General features: G+C 39.2%; 1 protein-coding gene across 1 annotated transcript in view; it reads left to right on the forward strand.

The window, feature by feature from the left end:
• Kpna3 (karyopherin subunit alpha 3) overlaps positions 1-5392 on the forward strand; it is a 66619-nt gene extending 61227 nt beyond the window's left edge. Inside the window, 5 exon segments of the mRNA XM_051195554.1 lie at positions 953-1057; positions 1154-1225; positions 1388-1550; positions 3968-4062; positions 4421-5392. Coding sequence (XP_051051511.1) covers positions 953-1057; positions 1154-1225; positions 1388-1550; positions 3968-4062; positions 4421-4519 — 534 coding nt within the window. The 3' untranslated portion in view covers positions 4520-5392.
• The last annotated feature ends 6767 nt before the right edge of the window (positions 5393-12159 follow it).

Raw genomic sequence — 12159 nt, forward strand, 5'->3', positions numbered from 1 at the left:
CCTGACTTGATTTGCTTTTATGGCTAAATAAGTTGTTGTATGTGTATATCACATTTTTCTCATGTGCCTGTTGATTGACACTGGGGTAGTTTTCACCTCATGGCTATAGTAATAATGCCACAGAAAACACTGGCATATCAGTGAGTGTTTCAGTCCTTGATTTAATTTTCTTTCTGACATAGCTAGAAGTTGCTGAGTTATGGAAATTGTGTCTAGTGTTTTGAGGAACCTTCAAATTGGGGTTTTGCTTTCTCCTCAGCTGTGTGTACCGATGCTTGTCACCATGCATCTCAGCATAGGTGGTGAGCACCAGAGCCTAGGTCCTCATGCTCACCTTACCCACTCATCCTTGTCCCCCACCTCATGCTTTCAAGTAAACTAAAGCTCGTTAGCAGAGGTAGCTTTGACAAGTATTTGGAAATCCTATTCTTCAGGCCTGCCTTTCATGAGGCACTAGTGTCATGTACCACAGGGGTAAAGATTTGGGTCTGTTCATTTGCTGCTGTGTCACCTTTGCTCAGAATAGTGCCTAGCTTATGGTAGGCTTATAGATTATTAAATAAATGCTGGGTTAACTGGACACACAAGTATTGGGAATGGAAGCTTCCTTCCCAATGGGAGGTCTGAACTGGTTAAATCACAGGTAAAAATGCTAGCCATGTAAATCTGACAGCCTGAGTTAGATCTCTGTAACCACAAGATGGATGGAGAGAACCAAATCTAAAAGGTCAGAAGTCTTCTGACCTGCACATGGGTGCAATGGTTTACTTGTATACAAACACCAGACTCATATAAAATGACATAAGTAATGTAAAATGTGAGGTCTTAACCAGTCACGTTTTGGATACTACTCAGGAGATTTTGTTATCAAATATTTAAAACATTAAAGAGAAAGATAAAACATTAAAGGTAGTTTTTCTAATAAAAGTGGCCCATATTTTGTTTATTCTAGGAAGCAGTATGGTTCCTTTCCAATATAACAGCAGGCAATCAGCAGCAAGTTCAAGCTGTGATAGATGCTGGCTTAATCCCCATGATCATTCACCAACTCGCTAAGGTCAGTCATATCAGGGATCCGTTATTTATTTTAATTTGTTATGACCCAGACTTTTGGATAAAGAATTTATTTTGTGAATTTGTTTTTACTCTTCAGGGGGACTTTGGAACACAAAAGGAAGCTGCTTGGGCAATTAGCAACTTAACGATAAGTGGCAGAAAAGATCAAGTGAGTTTAAAAAAAATTAACTGGTCACTATTACTAATTCCAGCAAGGGCACTTCTTTTCTTAGTTTTAGAAGTTACTGAATGTTTTCATCTCTGTACTGCAGTTTTTAGAGGGAATAGAGAATTAAATTCATAAAACCTTTTCTTCTTTTGTATTAACTAGGTTGAGTACCTTGTACAACAGAACGTTATACCACCATTCTGTAACTTACTGTCAGTAAAAGACTCTCAGGTGGTTCAGGTGGTTCTGGATGGTCTAAAGAACATCCTGATAATGGCTGGGGATGAAGCAAGCACAATAGCTGAAATCATAGAAGAATGTGGAGGTAAGTAGTTAACATTGGAGTTCTACAGTACTAGTTCCTCTAAGCTTATTTTGTTAAGACAGTTGCTATTGAGTGTTCAGAGGATTTTGCTGATTTTATTCACCTCATTAGCATTACTGAAGGATTTTCACACAAAAAAATACAGTGGTTCATACTTTAGAAATACTGGTCACGAAGTCAATTTTTCTGGAGATTGATAGAATTTAGGAAGTGCTCAGTATTACATTGGTTTGTTACCCATTGCCATATCAAAAATACCTGAGGCTGAGTGCTTATAAAAAGGTTTATTTAGGTTGGGCTTTTGGGAGGTGAAAGTGTAAGACAGAATGGTTGTTCCAATTTGTGTTTAATGTGTGGGTATGCGTGTCTCTAGTGAAGTCTCCTGCCTGGGGGCAACAAGACAGAACACTTGGGAGAGAATAAAGGAAAGATCCAGGGACAGATTCAGTGTTTTGTAATAACTTACTATTGTAAAATGAAACTAAGGTTGGTTCTGCAAAGATTTTGTTAACTTTTCTCAGGGCCCCATTTCTTAATGGTTCTAAAAGCCCTCCCAACAACTGAATAGTGAGGACCAAAGTACTGCATTCCTCTTCATGTCACAGTGTGCAGGAGCATGTTAAAAAGCCTGGTGGACCGCTAGAGTAGATAGAAGCTTTGTTTAATCTGTTTCTCAAACTCCAGACAAATCGAACATATTTTTTATGTTGTACATATTACCATGTGTCTGGGTGGACCCTTCTGTGGGAAATGGTTACTCAATTGTGTGTCTTGTTTGAATTCTGTGAGATGGAGAGGCTTTTAGGATTGTTACAAATGTGTATTGACTTAATAAGACTGAAGTCACTAAGTATTGTCATTTCTAGTAAGGACATAATTAAACTTGTACTTAAAAATTCTGTTCTTAAAAGGTACCTGTTCAGTATGTACTAAAGTGTCCAGACATTAAAAAGTTTAATGATTTGTTTATTTGCATATTTGTTGACTATATGGATAGTTTACCCAGCTTATGCTATAGAGAACAGTAAATGCATTAACATCACAGAATCAGTAAAAACAAAAAGGTATGTGGGAGTTTGCCCAAGATCATATAAATGGTATTGATATAAGCGAAGCTGACATGGAGCTCACCCTACTATTCATGCTCATGCTTGTATTAAGATGTCTTATTTTTAAGATAAAAATTAGCTTTGTAGTCAAGTTCATAACACAGAAAGTTTGACTAACTTAGAGAAGTCTTTAATATTAAAGCTGTATTTTTTTTCCTATTTAGGAGTAATAATTATAATATATACTATAATCTCATAAAGCATTTTTTGTGTTGACACCCATTTCTCCATTTTTCGGATTTGTTCATTATGTTTTAAAAGCCAACTATTTCAATATGTTAAAAAAAAAAGTACTAAGTTTTAAATTTGTAGACTTGTGCATCTGGCACATGAAGTCCATGGTACATTGCACCTATAAAAGATGCTCTCAGATGAGCACAGGTGTGCACATGTATGTGCAGTGCATCACTTGATAGAAGAGGGTCTCAAGTTCAAGTCCAGACTGGACTACAGTCTTGTGATTAGTGTTCGGGAAGCTTCCTTTTCCTGCTCCTTATACCTGTAGATCTAGATCATAACCTTCACTTTTGTTTGTTTTGTTCTGAGAGGGTTTCTCATATAGCTCGGACTCTATCCTAGAACTCACTCTGTAAACCAGGCTCGCCTCAAACTCAGAGATCTGGCTGTCTCTGCCTTCCTGATGCTGGGATTAAAGGTGTGCACCATCACTACTCCTATTTACTTTTTTTAAATGCAGTGTTTCTGGTGTAAAGTTTCTATCAATTAAGTTCTAAAAACTTACATTCAGAAAACAGTGGAAGAGAAAAGATAAAAATACTATATGAGATACTGTGATTATATTGAAAACTTTTGGGAGTTTTTCAGATCTTATACTAGCATTAACTTGCTCCATGTTAGCATAAACAGACTCCATCACAACTCTATTAGATGGAATGTTTTGGTAGTTGATTATTATTTTTTTTTTTAAACTGTTTTCCCAGAGATAGGCAATCTCAAACATTTTTAAGGAAAAAGGAAATAATGAGCTGGTCGTTAGTTTTGTTTGTGTTACTTTAGGCTGTCATCTTTTTTATTTTTATTTTTTAAAGATTCATCTATTTTATGTATCTGCATGCATACCTTTATTACAGAAGAGGCCATGAGATCCCACTATAGATGGTTTTGTGCCACCATGTAGTTGATGGGAATTGAACCCTAGTCCTCTAAAAAAGCTCTTAACTCCTGAGCCATCTCTCCAGCCTTTTGACTGTCATCTTTGAGTGGAAACAAGGCATATTCTGAGGTTCAGAGAGTTTTTCTATGTGTGCAGATTAGTATCTCCTTAATTATTTTTGTATTCTTTGTCAGGTTTGGAGAAAATTGAAGTTTTGCAGCAACATGAAAATGAAGACATATATAAATTAGCATTTGAAATCATAGATCAATATTTTTCTGGTGATGATGTAAGTAAATATTAAAATACAAATGTCTGCATGTAGACTGAAATTTGAAATATAATGGTCATTTACTTAGAATTCTTCTCTTAATAATGTGCATGAAATTTATAATGTTAATCACTAAATACTTTATCCAAAATTTCACTATAAGGTAAAATTATAAAAGCATTTCTTGTTACAGTTTTAATCTATTTTCTGGGAAGAAATAATTCTGGAAATGACATTCAGATAGGTGACTTGCATTTGCATTTTAAAAAGTGCCAGGCACTTTTTAAAAATGAATATTGAATTGTATTTAATTTCTCAATAAAATTATTTAGGCAGTTAAAAATATTCATTTAGACTTTCCCCTTTATTTTTATAGATTGATGAAGATCCTAGCCTCATTCCTGAAGCAACACAAGGAGGTACTTACAACTTTGACCCAACAGCCAACCTTCAAACAAAAGAATTCAATTTCTAAGGTCAATTAAGTGCAGCACCTTTCATTCAATACAAACACCACCAGATGGCCACCAAGCGATAAGACAGCAAGCAACAGAAGGCTCCCAGCTCTCTTGCCTCTTCGTTTTGATGCTTCTAAAGCAAGCCATGTCTCAGTCACTTTGCAGTTGCCAAAAGTCACTCTCACATGGACTGTAAATGCATATGCATGATTTCCTAAACTGTTTTAGAATTCTCCTTAACAGCCTCAACTACCCTATTTTTCCATGTTCCCTGGTGCCACATGCTGACAACTGCAGTCTCCAGTTAGAATGTTCCATAGTGGTGGCGATCAGCTGCCCACTGATACTGCTTTGGAAAAAGGTGCGCTGTGGATCAAGACACTTGGTATGATGCTTATTCATATTGGAAGACTACAGAGGTGCAGTGTGATCTGAGCCTCCATTATTGTCCTCCACAAACATATTTTCATATTCTTATGTGGAAGAATTAAAGTACAAGCCAAATGATTTTCATTGGTGGAACTGACAAAAAAAAAGTAATAACTTAAAAACAAGAAACTTGGTTATTGATTAAAAAGATAAGTTTTTTAAAACTGTACTTCACTACCATGAATTGATGTGTTTATTATCTGCCTCAGAAGCCAGGGTTGGAGCAAGAGCTTTAGATGTCAGTGGTAATTAATGCTTCCGCCATTATACCTAATTGTTGAGAACAGCAAACCCTATTTGACCACTCACTTCAGCCTGTGTGTTCCTGCTGTTGAATAATCAAATGCTGTGCATGGTCTCTACCTGAGCTGCAACCTGTTACAGACTTGAACTTCTGTTAAGTTGAAAGCAAGAGTCCCTGACTACAAACCATACATAAATAAATGAATAAGTCAAAACAAGGATGGAAAAGGTCTAAAATACGCATTGCTGATGTTTTAAGATAGTCTTGCTTTCAGCTTCCGGGAGTTAATTTTTTTTTTTTTTTTGTTTTGTTTTAATTTGATAATTGGATATGGTTGATTTATATTGGGTTTAAACTGTGGAGCTTTCATGTTTACTGTAATTTAGTCTTACAACATTTTTTACTTAGTAACCAGTACTTTTGATAATGTGGTGGCAACAAACCAGCAACTATTTAGAAGTGTTACAAGACTTCATTCTTGAGTATTGGGGAGCTCATTCCTATCCCACTCAAAGCACCTGCACATGGTAAAGAGAAGCCAAGGATCTGTATAGAGAGGAATGATCTGCAGTTATTGAACTAGCCTGATTTGCAGTGATCTTTAGCTCTGCAGAATCTCTTATTACTGTGTAAAGTCATTGCTTTTGGCAAATTGTCTGACCCAGTTATTAATGAATGAATATGGATTTGAAATTTTTTAAACTAATTTGTGTTGTCACGGAAATGGTTTTGTTGCTCTTGTTCACTGGGTATAATTCCCCAATGCATTGATGTGAAGGGATAGAAATCTAAAATAAGTTCGTTTCCAGAAGGGGGGGTGTGTGTACTGTGATGAAGAGGAGACGGATGCCATCAGAGCTTTGTGAATCAGCTGGGGTGTTTTCACTGATAAACAACACATAGCAGGTGTGCTTCATTACAAATATATGTATCTGCCGAGGCGGAGCCACTTTAAAGAGTGAGTTTTGTCTTGTATCTGAAATGGATACAAGCGTATGTTTAAACTGCAAGATTTTTACTTGCTAGAGAATCTGTTTTAATATAGTGGTTTGGCCTCTGATTATTTATAGGTTTTATAAATTTTAGAATCAATTTCTCTTTAAGGTGGCTCAGATTTTTCAACTCTTGTGCACATAAAATTGAGTTGAAGTTCATTGTGCCTTTTTTCTTTACCCAAATTTTGAGTTCAAGCTTCATATGGTAACTGCATCCTGTTCAAACACTTGTCTAAATTTTGAAATTGTGTAGTGTTCACTAAAAGTAGGATTAACAAAGTCGGAATGAATTAAGGTCACAAACTTTGGTGAAACCCTTAAAGTCCAAATCTTCTGGATAGTGTTATTGTCCCCCTTCCAGTGTAGTTTCTTCTGGACCCTTCCTACTTAACTGACAGTTACCTTTTCAAATTTGCACACATTGAGATTAAATTGGGCCTCTACTGTGATGATTCCTATTTCCTCTCTCATCCTAAGTGCAAACTAACCTTTAAGTAACATTAGCGTCAAGTAGTGCAGACCTGTGTGCATCTGCTTGATTCAGTTTGCTGTGACCTTACAGTTTTGAATTGGAATCACACCATTTCGTAGATAAAGGAAACTGAGTGTATTGCTGCACTTTTAAGTTTTCAAAACAGTGTTTTAAAATTGCATTGTTTTTATTTTTTTTAAACTCAGTTTAAAAAACGACTAAAATGTTCTTTCAAAAGAGGCATCTAAACGTGTTCCTAATTTTGTATATGGGCTTAGGTTTTGTAACCAATAAAAAAAAGCTGCTATCAAATATGATAAAACATGGAAAGATTTATTTCTGAAAATAATTGTTTAGATTTGTTTTCTGTGTGGTTAAATTTAAATTTGGAATTATCTTCAAGTGCCAGCCACAGTAATGGAAAAGGATTTTGATGTCACCTTTCCACCTTAACAGTGACCAACCAATAGCTATTTTAGAGAATGTTCTGTAACACATTAAAAATACAAACGTATAATTTGCTAAGCGTCAAAACACTGAACCAGTAAACCAGGGACTTCAAACCATAGAACTGGTGCAGCTCTGCCAGGAAGAAGTCAAGTCAAGGTAGTATCTGGCTGCTCTCTCCCATACTCACCCTGGAAAGGGTTCCTTCCTGGCTTCTGGTGGTGACAGCAATTCTTGGCTTATAGGTTCATCACTCCATTCTTTGCCAATCCATGTGTATTGAAACATTGTAAGTTGGGGAGGAGGCAATAGTTGTTTGAAAAGACTGTGTGGTTATGGTTTTGATGAAACAAACCAGCCATTCAGATTAAGTCTGCCTAACCTTTGAAGGCATGAAATTGTAACAGACAGCAGTCATTGAAGCAACCCTGGAAGCTTTCCCTGTCCAGGTAGAAGTGTAGCTCTGAATGCAATCTTGGATTAATTAGAAGAACAAAGGAGCAGCCAGACTTTTGAGTAGGAAATATTCTATATACTGCCACTCCAAACTGCCTTAAAAGAAGCCAGTGTACAAGTAAATCAAGAAGATACTACGATCTCTCCATTATTTCTTTCAGAGCTGCATCCATTTAGGGCATTCATGACAGGTAAACCAACAGCACCTGGCTTTCAGATAGTCTTTCTGTGATAGTTAATTTTTTAACATTTTTTTTGACCTATGAGTTTTAACTCTCTGGAAAACTTTTAATTAACTGTTGGAGGGTGTAATTTCTTCTTCTTCTTCTTCTTCTTCTTCTTTTTTTTTTTTTTTTAAGGTTATTCTTAGCTGACCCCTAAAGTGCTCATAGACCCACCTTGAAGCTTAAAGAAAAAAATTATGCAAGAGCAAAAGACTGGGACAGGAAGATTCTCAGAATGTACATAGAGACCAGTCATCAAGAGGGGTGTTACAGCTGTGCCGTGGTGGCACATGCCTTTAATCCCAGCACTTGGGAGGCAGAGGTTTGGGAGTTAGAGGCCAGCCTCATCCACAGAGCAAGTCCCCAGACAGCCAGGATTTTACACGGAGAAACCCTGTCTTGAAAAATATAAAAGGGGGTTGGGTGGGATGGTTTTGGGGAAAATGGATGTGGGGATACAGTCTGTCCCCATGATTGCTTGGCTCAACAGATAACTCATTTCAAGGTGTTGGGTAACTGTTCTGAAGGTGTTTTCCTGGGCACTGTGAGATGATGAGCCTCATCTATGACTTCTATTCAGTAGGTTATTGTAGCACCTCATCCTCTTCTGGTCCTGACAATTGAACATGATTGAACATAGACATTGCTAAATGTCTCCCGAGGGCCCAAACTTCCATCCTTGTACACCATTGGTCTAAGTCAACTCCTGTAGAAAAGGTCCAGCTAAAACAGTGCACAAATATATGTGTTGTGTGGACAGTGGTGGTTTTTTCTCAGTGGTGTTCAGCAATTTCAGTGAGTTAGTGTTGGTCCCAAAAGTCAGCAGTGTGAAAACTTTGTTTCATGTTTATCACTTCCGAAGGCACATAAGAAAGTACTCCCTCGGAAAGCTTCAAGTTTTTTAAGTAATACAGAGAGAAGTAGAGATCTTGAGAGGCATGCTCTAGGTCCTGACTACAAATCCGAAAACCATTAACTGAGTAAAACAGAATTCCATCACTAAGAAACCAGATTGCTAGGTGGTGGTGGTGCAAGTGGATATCTGTGAGTTCAAAGCCAGCCTGGTTCAAAGGGTAAGTTCCAGGACAGTCAACGATACTCAGAGAAACCCTGTCTCAAAAAAACCAAAAATGAGAGAGAGGGGAGGGAGAGAGGAGGAAGAGGAAGGAAAATGGTAGGTAGCAAGTCTCAGAAGGGAGTCTTTTGCGGTGCCCCGTTAACCATCTACCTCTTGAATGGTTCCCTTTCCAATGTCAGTGTCCAAAGACAAGACCTTGTATGTAAAGCTGAAATACTAAGAAGGACTGTCTCTATGGGGTAACAGTTTTTTTTAAACCAGTTTTATGAAACTGTAAACCTAGGTGTCTGCGTTGCAGAGCATACAATTGCATTTTATAGTGTAGAGGTAAAATTAGATTTTTGAGGCTGCCATTTTATGGGGTAGGGTTAAGAAATGAGTCACTCCAAAGAGCTTAGTCTGCATTGCTGGCTGCTGGCTGCTGTTGCTATGGAGTGCCTTCCTATCCCTGAACAAACTTGCTTCTCTTAAATGGCTATCATTACAAGTGTGCTTGGAACTACATGTTTGATTTTTTTTTTTTCCACAGCACAGAAGAGACTGTTGTTCTTACAAGACCATTCTCCAAACAACCAGACTCCCCCCAAACACTCCAGAGCACGCATATGTGCCCCTCCCCTCCCATAAAGGCCTTATTGAACCTGGTTCCTGTCAACTTAAACAGTCTTTGGACCCAGTAGTAGTGTGATAACTAATTTCTGGTTATAGTGGAATGGTAGCATCCCATCCTCTTGCAGTTCTAGTGTGGGAAGAGATTCTCAGTAATTATTATGACCTCTATCTTAGATTTGAATTAACAACCTAAACTTCCTTTGCTCTATCATATAGACATCTGCCTGTCTGAAATTTAATAAACTTTATAGAATCTCAGTCCAATTTTCCTTAAAAATTCCTTTAACTCTATCTGAGCTATGTCATTGTCTTCATTTTTTTTTTTATGATTTTGACTAAGCTTTTAGAAACATTAAAATAATCACTGATTGTCCTATCCATGCCAGGTGCTATGCTAGGGCATTGATAAGCAAGCAGATGTCAGGAATTGGCCTGGTCAGAAAGGCCTAGGCTATTGAGTTTCCTAAAGGTCAACTGTGCTTTTGATTCAGTGCAGTCCTCTTGACCTGGGGAGAAGCTCTGCTCAGCTGTGTGTTCTCCAAACTATGAAGATGACTATGCTCAAAAGCAGGGCTTAATTGGGCAGGTTGGCTAGAAAATCTGAAGGAGGAGAAAGTGCACATTGTGGGGACCACAAATGGGAGAGAAGGATTGTGATCAAAGACCAAGGGAGAGCAGGATTAATAGGACAACAGGAGATGATAGTTAGGAGCAGACAGCACAGCCTGGTGGCCGTCTATAGGATTTCAGCACTGAATGGGAAGATTGCAGGAGAGGGATAAGAGCAGAGATGGCTGAGCACTGTTGCTCTTGCAGAAGACCCGGATTTGGTTGCCAGCACTCAACATGGCACTTTACAGCTCTCCATAACTCCACATCCAGTGGACCCAGTGCCCTCTTCTGGCTTATGAGTAGCAGACACAGATACATACCTAACCCACTTACATATGCAAAAAATGAATGTTTTAATAAGGACAGCTAGCTGTTAACAGTCTTTAGATTCCAGATGAGTGGTCACATTAGTGAGAGTGAAACAGTAAAAGATGAAGTGTCAGGAGATGCTTGCTTGGCGGCCAGTTGTACACACTGTGTTGGTGATGCCTTCATGTGCAGTCTCCAGAGGAAGTATTGAGGATGATCCTTGCTTTCTGGATGGTTCTAGGTCTGAGGGTATGGAATTGACTTGAGACACAGGAAAGAATCAGACCTAGATGTGCAAAGTGGACTAAGTTGATTTGAAACATGGAAGGACTGAGGAAGTCACAGGTCAGAAGGAGCTGATGCAGTGTAGTGGTGAAGGCAGAGATCACCGAGACTGAGGAGCGGGGCAGACTGATGACTTTTAATCTAAACTTTTACAGTTTTTTTATTTTTAAATTTATTTTTATTTTATATGCGTTGTATTTTGCCTGTGTGTATGTCTGTGTTAGGGTGTCAGATCTTGGGATTACAGTTGTTAGCTGCCATGTGGATGCTGGGAAGTGAACTCAGGTCCTCTGGAAGAGCAGCCAGTGCTCTTAGCTGCTAAGCCATCCCTCCAGCCCACCCCAGTTTTCTTTTTTCCTTCCTTCCTTCCTTCCTTCCTTCCTTCCTTCCTTCCTACCTCCCTCCCTCCCTCCTTTCCTTCCTTCCTTTCTTTAAGACTGGTTTCCTGTTTAGTTTTCGAGTCTGTCCTGGAACTAGCACTGTAGACCAGGCTGGTCTCCAACTCCGAGATCCTCCTGCCTTTGCCTCCCCAGTGCTGGTATTAAAGGCGTGCACCACCCCTGTTGATCAGTTTTTGTATTCCTTAAACTGTGTACATGTGTATGTGAGTGTTGTGCTGCAGTGGGCAATAGAGGTGGTTGGATCTCCAGAAGCAGGAGTTACAGGTAGTTGATGAGGTGGGAACTGCACTCAGACTCTGGAAGGGCAGGAGCCATTTCTCCAGGCCCTTAACCTAAGCCCTTTCATCTAGTGGAGGACAGGTTAGTTACCAAGTGTATTGCTTCTCTTGCTGATGTGATAGAAATATACTGACAGCAATCTGCTCTGGCCCCCAGTTAGTGGGTACAGTCCATCATGGCAGGAAATGATGGGGCAGGAGGCAGAGTGAAGCATGCCAGTGCCTAGCTTCTCTATCTTCAGTCCAGAACCCACCCTGTGGAATAGTGCCTTCCCACTGTCCCAACCTAATCTAGGAATGCTCAGAGGCTAGTCTCTCAGTTGATCTTAGAGCTGTCAGTGTGGTTGAGAAATACGCCACCCATACCAAAGAGCAATCCGTTTTGTTACTGGACTGGCAGGATTGGCTCTGCTCCTGCAGTCAGCAGTTCTTGGACAGTTAGAATATGCCAGATCTGCAATAGGTGTCAAGTATCCCACACCAGACAGGCCAGTCACGGCTGCCTCTCTTGTGGAGTTTATGTTCTAGTTAGTGCAAGGGAGTAGTAATAAGCAAAGAGATACGTTCTGCAGATGCTATCTGCCAGTGAGTGACTGGGCGAGTTCTTTGATCTTGTGCCAGCAATCTTTTCCACAAGGTATACATAACAAAACTCACCCTCCTGGCCAAGCATTTTAAAGCCTACAGCTCAGGAGTGCTCAGTTTGTACACACTGCCACGAAGCCACCCTGCAGAAATGTTCTCCCTTACGAAGTCGGAATTAATTCCATTAAACAACTGCCCTCCCCTCTTTCCCAGAATCTGCCCCCGTCCCG

This window comes from Phodopus roborovskii, unplaced genomic scaffold, assembly GCF_943737965.1.
Source record: "Phodopus roborovskii unplaced genomic scaffold, PHOROB, whole genome shotgun sequence".
In the NCBI taxonomy this organism is placed as follows: Eukaryota; Metazoa; Chordata; class Mammalia; order Rodentia; family Cricetidae; genus Phodopus; species Phodopus roborovskii.